This window comes from Bufo bufo, chromosome 4, assembly GCF_905171765.1.
Source record: "Bufo bufo chromosome 4, aBufBuf1.1, whole genome shotgun sequence".
Taxonomy (NCBI): Eukaryota; Metazoa; Chordata; class Amphibia; order Anura; family Bufonidae; genus Bufo; species Bufo bufo.
The window spans coordinates 565,129,211-565,138,321 of NC_053392.1; the positions used below are offsets into that span (position 1 = coordinate 565,129,211).

The following is a 9,111-nucleotide window of genomic DNA, read 5'->3' on the forward strand; positions in this document are numbered from 1 at the left end:
TGTTCACCAAACACGTGTCATTAGAGACGATACCAATTATGTATATTTTGGTATTTTTTATGTTGTGTAACCATGTGATCCTTTGTTTTCTTTTTTTTTCATTGATTATTATTTTTATTTTTTTTCAAACATTTTTACCTTCTTTCTTACTACGTCCCACTTGGGTACTTGAACATGCAATCCTACAATCACACTCTAGTCTATTGTATTATGTCAGTTACTGTAATAAATGATATAATACCTATTTGGGGCGTTATATGACAGGTCTGGGAGCCATCACACCAGGCAGCCCTAGCAACCACTTTGCACCCTGAGATCGCATATTGGGGGAGCTAATAAGGTGAGAGAGTGTAACACAGCTGTCACCCGTGCGCCGTCATAGCACCCTACGGACACGGCAGGCTGCACTAATGACCGTCTCACAGCGCCCCACCCACACACACACACACACACACAGAGGGTCCTGCGGGAAGCCACAAGTAAAAGCTGTAGAAATTCTTACCCACCTGTATGTGCAGCCTCTCGTTCTCCTCGATCTTCTTCTGAAGGTCCTCATCAAAGACATTTTTTTGTTCCTGACTCATTTGAGAGGACTCGACGTGTTTCTAGAGAACGAAACGACACAAGAATAAAAAATAAAAAAAGAAGGTGGTGGAAAAAACCCTTTGGAAAAAAGTTTCCTTACATTCATTTTAATGGTAAACACAAAAGGGGTTGTCTCGTCTGAGACATTGGTGACATGTCAGATAGGTGACCCACTCCTATCTCCAGAAAGGGGCCCTTGAAGTGAGCAGCCGCTGTCCATTCATTCACATGGGACTGCTAAAAATATCTGAGCGCTACCTCTGCCATCTCCAGCAGTCCCACAGAAGTGCGCGGAGCAGAGGCTGCGCTGGCACGGTGCGCTCTCCATTCATTTCTATAGGACTGCCAAAAATAGGCAAGTTTGTCTGATCGGCTATTTTTGGAATTACCATAGAAATAAATGGAGAGCGCACCGTGCAAGCGCAGCCTCACAGTGCACGGTGCTCACTCCTTTACTTTTGGAGGCCCGTTCTGGAGACAGGTGCGGTCTCGGAGGTGGGACCCGTACCCAACATTGGTGGCATATCCTAGAAATATGACACCAATGTGTCAGATGGGACAACCCCTTTAGCGGAGCATGTCTGGGCAGCACGCCATATGCCGAGTATATGCTTGTGCCCCCTACAGGATAAAAATGGTGGTGTATATCTATTTTTACCACTGAGCATTGTAGCAATCCTCAGTTATTCCTCCTGGAAATATAAGAACTGAGTGTCACCATTCCTCTTGTCAATGGGGCTTTTCTCTACGGATTTTGCCACTGTCCAATCAGTGCTGGTAGTGGCAGACGGTGTGACGACTCTCCCTAAAGACAAGGGGAACTCTAACAATCAATGTATTCATATATTTCCAAAAGGAATAACAGAAGAACTGCACACAAGACGGTTGTAAGACATCATTATTACCGTACATTACTAAAACACCTCAGAGGAGCCGACAGGTCCTGTTTACATGGGAAAACTACCAGTATGGCATGATTTCAAGAGCTCCCATGGCGAACAGGAGAATTTCTAAATTTCGGCAGGCGACATGAAAGGGATGGGACAGACAGTAATTCCTACTATAGGGAAGACAGGTCACAAGGTAACATCTCAGCACCTTGGCCTTCTTGCCTTTGGTTTCCATCACTGACAGCTCTTCTTGCAGAAGTTCCACCCTCTTGGCCAGCTGCTGGTTCCTGAAGGTCAGGCTGTCCATCTCCTGCTGCTGCTTCCTCAGGGACTGCTCTTTCATCTTCATCTGCTCCTGGTAGAAGAAGCGGGCAGCGTTACTACAGCACCACACGGCCGCTTCTATGTACAATAAATAGTGAACCAGTACCTTTAACGCCGCCGAATTCGCCTGTTCATCGACCACCGCCTTCTTCAACACCTGGTTCTGCGCCCTGAGCTGAAAAACACATAAGATTATGCATTTAATATCTCAGATGGAGTCACGTGTACTCTCCGGTGCGGACGCATCTTAGGCCCGGACTCTACCGTAAAACGTCCGGTCCAAGAGCATCACACACCTCAGGACGGACAGAAGCGTGGCAATTGCTCAACTTAAATCGCATTCTGCATTTCCGTAGACGCGTATGGGCGGCTTTTTTTGGGTGCCTGTCTGCAAATAATTCTGTATGTAGTTAGAAAGCAAGTCAGAGGGGGACACGTGGCTGGAGGACCTCTTTCCCCGGGCACATATAGGGCTGCATGTTCCTGGTGGAATAACAGAGCAGTGTGGGGGGAAGGGGGGACTTTTCTTATAGGGGCACTGCAATCTGGAACAGTTCAAGGATGACTGCCATCACAGGACCTGATATCCCAAAAACAAGCTGCAACCCAAGGGTCTAGGCAAGCAAAACGGAGCTAGCCCTTTAAATAAAGATAGTTAAAGGGCTATTCCAGGGTTAGAAAAACATGGCTGCTCTCTTCCAGGAACAGCATCATCATACGACAGCTATCTAATGACGGTCGCACTCCAATGCTCATAGCAGGCATAGACTTCGTTTTCTAGTTTTAAAGGGGTTTTCCAGTTAGAAGAAGTTAGATTCAGCTGCGTCCATACCGGAAGCGAGTGATACATTATCCTGCCCCTACTGCTGCTTAAAGGGGTTGTCCGACCCCAAAAGCAATTTTAGTTGGGGCTGGGAAAGTGTTCCCTTCCAGCGCCAAGGCTCTTTTCGGTCCCCAGTGGGCTGAAAGTGCAATGTTTCATCCATGGTCATGTGCACTGCTGCAGCCATTCACTGGCCTCAGCGGTGACATGTCTCTAAGCAGCAAGTGACCAGTCTCCCCTTCCTCGTCTGGTCTCGACATGCAGGAAAGGCCCACCCGTCCAATCACTGGCCGAGCAGTCGTCTGTCATATCCTGTGTCCTGGGCCCAGACCAGGAAGCGCAGACCTCGTGAGCCTCGGACGGGAATCAGCCAGGGCGAGTATTGAGTCTCCGACTTTTTTCTTTTTTTTTTTTTAACTGCTCTAATCACTTTACGGGAAAAAAAAAATTGCCCTGCTGGACAACCGCTTTAAGGGCCCCTTCACATACAATGTGCTCTGGGGTTGATTGCTAAAGGAAAAAATAAATAAAAATAAAAAAAAAAATTATATTTTTCTTTCCATTCCGCACAAGGCTTTTATTGCATTTTTTTCTACCTTTTTCCTCCCTATAGAGGGGATGTCAAAACAGCAGAGACCCAAAAATGCCACCTACTTAAAAACACTAGTAGCAAAAAAGGCCTGTGCTTCATATTTCCTGCAGACGTCAGCTAACATCTAACACCTTTACCGTAAAATATGTACCAAAAACGCCATTTAAAACCTAGGTGTGACCCCCACCCCAAATGCGCCATTCAGGAGTCTAAGGCCAAACACACGATGGACTCCAATGTGAGAAAGGCCTCATGCACACGACCGTTGTTTTGGTTCGCATCCGAGCCGCAGTATTTGCGGCTTGGATGCGGACCCATTCACTCCAATGGGGCCGCAAAAGATGCGGACAGCACTCCGTGTGCTGTCCGCATCCGTTGCTCCGTTCCGAGGTCTGCAAAAAAAATATAACCTGTCCTATTCTTGTCCGTTTTGCGGACAAGAATAGGCAGTTATATTAATGGCTGTCAGGCCGTTCCGCAATTTGCGGACCGCAATACACACAATGGTCGTGTGCATGAGGCCTAACTCACAGCGTGCGTCAGTGACAGGTCCCGTTCTGGCCTCTTGTGTGACCCTGAGAGTCCTTGAGTCTACTGAATTAGGTCTCATGCACACAAACGTATTTTGTTTCCGTGTCAGTTCCGTTTTTTTTGCAGATAGGATGCGGACCCATTCATTTCCGTGTGCTGTCCGCATCAGTATGTCCGTTCTGTAGCCCCGCAAAAAAAATAAAAAATAGAACATGACCTATTCTTGTCCGTTTTAGGCATTGTTACAATGTATCCACATATGGATGTCATCCGGGTTTTTTTTGCGGACCGCAAAACACATACAGTCGTGTGCATGCAGCCTTACACTGACAGCATTATGTCAGTGTTAGGGCTCATGCACAAGCCCGTTTCGCAGATCTGAAAATTTCACATGGATACCGGCCGTGTGTGTTCTGCATTTTGCCCAACAGAAGGTCCAGCCCTTAATAGAACTGTCCTATCCTGGTCCATAAGACTGATAAGAATAAGACATGCTTTATTTTTTTTACGGATGTAATGGAACAGACAAACAGATGCGGACAGCACATGACCCCGTTGAATTGAACGAGTCTGCATCCGACCCGCACAAAATGCAGATCGGATTCGGAAAAAACATACGTTTGTGTGCATGAGCCCTAATTCAGCAGATTCCAGGACTCCCCCGTGTGTGTCTGGCCTAAGAAAGGGGAGACAGCAGCCATGGCAGCGAGCCTTCCTAAACATGAATATAACCCATGGCTGCCACGTGCCAATAGCTTGTTACCCAGCAGAGCCCGCCATAAACCTTGATCGGGCACATCGCCTGGAGCTGACCTGATGGGATAACAGCAGCTTGAAATTAACCAAAGGTTTTATATTTAGTCACAAAACGTTCAGTGGACATTCTATGGTTAACAATTAACAAAACTCAGATTCACTGACTAACCAAAGTGCCTCGTTCTTCTTGGCTGCCGCCACAGTTCTCAATGGAGGTGCCTGCCTTAAAGGGGTTGTCTCACTTCGGTAAGTGGCATTTATCATGTGGAGAAAGTGAATACAAGGCACTTAACTAATGTATTGTGATTGTCCATATTGTCTCCTTTGCTGGCTGGATTCATTTTTCCATCTCATTATATACTGCTCATTTCCATGGTTACGACCACCCTGCAATCCATCAGCAGTGGTCGTGCTTGCACACTATAGGAAAAAAACACCAGCCTATGAGCACGCCTACATTCCCAGCCACCAGAAAGACAGGAGCTTTTTTTCTACAGTGTGCAAGCACGACCACCCCGATGGATTGCAGGGTGGTCGTAACCATGGAAACGAGCAGTGTATAATGTGATGGAAAAATGAATCCACCCAGCAAAGGAAGCAATATGGACAATCACAATACATTAGTAAGTGCCTTGTATTAACTTTCTCCACATAATAAATGCTATTTACTGAAGTGACACAACTCCTTTAAGTTTACTACAGGCCGAGCTTTCCTATTACACGTCTGCTTCATTAAATACTTGTATTCCCCATAATATACCAATTCTGGAGCATCTTTTCTTACATCCCTAAGTCACGTCATTCCTCTGTTATTCTTCTGTTATTCCTCCTAGACATTTCTGAATCAACAGACAACTGGGTGTTACCGGAGGGGCTGTGTCCTGACACTGTCCAACTGTCCACATTGCTAACAGTACAAGGGAAAGATCATACAATTCCATGAGGAATAATAGAGGCAGGGTACAGTGCGGCAATCTTAGGCTACTTTCACACTTGCGGCAGAGTGAGCCGGATCGGTCTTTCTGGTGTCATCCGGAAAAACGGATCCGGCATTTATTTTTTTCACGGATCCGGCATTGTGGTATTTTGAATGCCGGATCCGGCACTAATACATTCCTATGGAAAAAAATGGCGGATCCGGGCATTCAGGCAAGTGTTCCGGAATTTTGGACGGAGATAAAACCGCAGCATGCTGCGGTTTTTATCTCCGTCCTGAAAAGGCAAAAAGACTGAACTGAAGACATCCTGAACAGATTGCTCTCCATTCAGAATGCATGGGGATATGCCTGATCAGTTATTTTCCGGTATTGAGCCCCTGTGACGGAACTCAGTGCCGGAAAAGAATAACGCTAGTGTGAAAGTAGCCTTAGAAAAGAGGCCCCCCAATTGTTATTTCACATAAATACAAATATTTATGGTAATGTTTTGGTAAATATTTGTATTCCCAAAAAAATAAAAACTCTGGAGCATCTTTGCTTAGAACTCTGCACTGTGCCGTGCCTCTGCTATTCCTCCTGGTAGTGTATGAATAAATTAAGAAGTGGGTGTTACCATTCTCTTATGAAAGGGGTGTGTCCTTACATTATCTGATAAAGTAAGCACCAATTACACAATGTCAGACTGTGCAGGGACATAGCCCAAACTGCTAACACACAGCTGCCAATTTATTCATACATTTCTAGAAGGAATAACAGAGTGACAACAGTTATAAGAAAGATGTTCCAGAATCATTCATTATTGGGTAATCAAGTATTTGCAAAACCAGACGTGTCAGGAGGTGACAGGTCCTCTCTGAAGCATATTTATCTACCTATGAGAAATTACATCATGCAGATTCAGAATTATGGGTGACCCCTTTATATAGAGAGCACCAGAAAGCACACATCCCTTCCAGGTACAAGGGTGCCAGCTAGTAACCCCTTAGCTTTGGAGAGTAGAGTGCTGGCCATTTTCATACCATCCTTGCTGGATGAGTGATGGCAGCAGGCTGCAAAATGACACATGCAACTGTGCAGTCAGCAGTGACATAGTGCACACAGCCCCATAAAGTACATAGTGCAGGCCACGGCGCCATCACTGAACCACCAGGAACATAGTGCAGGCCACGGCCCCATCACTGAACCACCAGGAACATAGTGCAGTCCATGGCACCACCACTGAACCACCAGGAACATAGTGCAGTCCATGGCACCACCACTGAACCACCAGGAACATAGTGCAGTCCATGGTACCATCACTGAACCACCAGGAACATAGTGCAGTCCATGGCACCACCACTGAACCACCAGGAACATAGTGCAGTCCATGGCACCACCACTGAACCACCAGGAACATAGTGCAGTCCATGGCACCACCACTGAACCACCAGGAACATAGAGCAGTCCATGGCACCACCACTGAACCACCAGGAACATAGAGCAGTCCATGGTGCAATCACTGAAGCACTAAGAACATAGTGAAGTCCATGCTGCCATCACTGAACCCCCCAGGAACATAGTGCAGGCCACGGTGCCATCACTGAACCACCAGGAACATAGAGCTGTCCGTGGTACCATCACTGAACCACCAGGAACATAGTGCAGTCCATGGTACCACCACTGAACCACCAGGAACATAGTGCAGTACATGGCACCATCACTGAACCACCAGGAACATAGTGCAGTACATGGCACCATCACTGAACCACTAGGAACATAGTGCAGTCCATGGTGCCATCACTGAACCACCAGGAACATAGTGCAGTACATGGCACCACCACTGAACCACCAGGAACATAGTGCAGTACATGGCACCACCACTGAACCACCAGGAACATAGTGCAGTACATGGCACCACCACTGAACCACCAGGAACATAGTGCAGTCCATGGTACCATCACTGAACCACCAAGAACATAGTGCAGTCCATGGTACCATCACTGAACCACCAGGAACATAGTGCAGTCCATGGTACCATCACTGAACCACCAAGAACATAGTGCAGTCCATGGTACCACCACTGAACCACCAGGAACATAGTGCAGTACATGGCACCATCACTGAACCACCAGGAACATAGTGCAGTACATGGCACCATCACTGAACCACTAGGAACATAGTGCAGTCCATGGTGCCATCACTGAACCACCAGGAACATAGTGCAGTACATGGCACCACCACTGAACCACCAGGAACATAGTGCAGTACATGGCACCACCACTGAACCACCAGGAACATAGTGCAGTACATGGCACCACCACTGAACCACCAGGAACATAGTGCAGTCCATGGTACCATCACTGAACCACCAAGAACATAGTGCAGTCCATGGTACCATCACTGAACCACCAGGAACATAGTGCAGTCCATGGTACCATCACTGAACCACCAAGAACATAGTGCAGTCCATGGTACCATCACTGAACCACCAGGAACATAGTGCAGTCCATGGCACCATCACTGAACCACCAGGAACATAGTGCAGTCCATGGCACCACCACTGAACCACCAGGAACATAGTGCAGTCCATGGCACCACCACTGAACCACCAGGAACATAGTGCAGTCCATGGCACCACCACTGAACCACCAGGAACATAGTGCAGTCCATGGCACCACCACTGAACCACCAGGAACATAGTGCAGTCCATGGCACCACCAGGAACATAGAGCAGTCCATGGCACCATCACTGAACCACCAGGAACATAGAGCAGTCCAGCAAAGATCACACCGTGCAACCTGTCAGCAGCAGGGGGCAGCACACAGCAGAAGCTACCACCTAACACACAGACTATTAACCCCTGCTGGTGCATTACACCGGTTCCAATGGTCCTGGCAGTGTACAGGTGGTGGCACTGCGCCCTCCTCACCTTGGAGTACTCCTGTGCCAGCTTCTGGTACTTGCCCTGTATCTCCCCAGTGGCCATTCTCTGTGTATTGAATGGATGGATGAAGGAAGGAGGCGTGTCAGTGGGATGAAGCCCCCTGCCCAACAGACAGCGCGACACCTGAGGCTGCGGTTCCTCGATACGGTATCTTGGAGGTCCGGGCTCCAGTACTGACCATACCTCACCGCTGAGCCGGTACAGGTCGGTGGGTGGCGCTGTGGAATAGATGGATACCGTGTGTACCGGAAGTCACATAGCAAAACACTTCCCTGATGCCCGGTGGGCACCGCCCACAGCCGTCACTGGCAGCCAATCGATTAGCTCGGCGTGGTCCACCAATGACAGACCAGCTTTCATCTGTGGCCTGACCGGCGGCATATGTAAAAAGATTTGTGATTGGTGGCGGGGCGGTGTCCGGTTACAGAGTGGCGCTCTGTGCAGCTTCATTCAGCTGCTTTCTGCTTCGTCACAGAAAATGTAATGTTTTAGGGAAATTTTGCTTAAATGTGGAGGTTTTTTATGTAAATGGACCTTTTTTGGGGTATGTTCAGGGAATAAAGTTAATTTTTTGTTGTATAATAAAAATATTACACTATACTTTCTGCATTAATTCCTCATTTTTCAAGAACACCACTTGCTGTCATGCAATTGAAACCTTCATTGTTTACTGCACAGGTATAAAATATGACCTGGTAATGGACAAACAGGTGTATGGCCTGCCAGAACCCTGATAAAGGTGTATTCT

General features: G+C 47.4%; 1 protein-coding gene across 1 annotated transcript in view; it reads right to left on the bottom strand.

Annotated features, from left to right (window-relative positions):
- PPP1R21 (protein phosphatase 1 regulatory subunit 21) overlaps positions 1-8,639 on the bottom strand; it is an 89,019-nt gene extending 80,380 nt beyond the window's left edge. Inside the window, exons 1-4 of the mRNA XM_040430303.1 lie at positions 8,349-8,639; positions 1,906-1,974; positions 1,684-1,830; positions 507-605 (exon numbers count right to left, since the gene is read on the bottom strand). Of these exons, the coding sequence (XP_040286237.1) occupies positions 507-605; positions 1,684-1,830; positions 1,906-1,974; positions 8,349-8,405 (372 nt within the window). The 5' untranslated portion in view covers positions 8,406-8,639. The remainder of the gene's footprint in view (positions 1-506; positions 606-1,683; positions 1,831-1,905; positions 1,975-8,348) is intronic.
- Between the last annotated feature and the right edge of the window lie 472 nt (positions 8,640-9,111).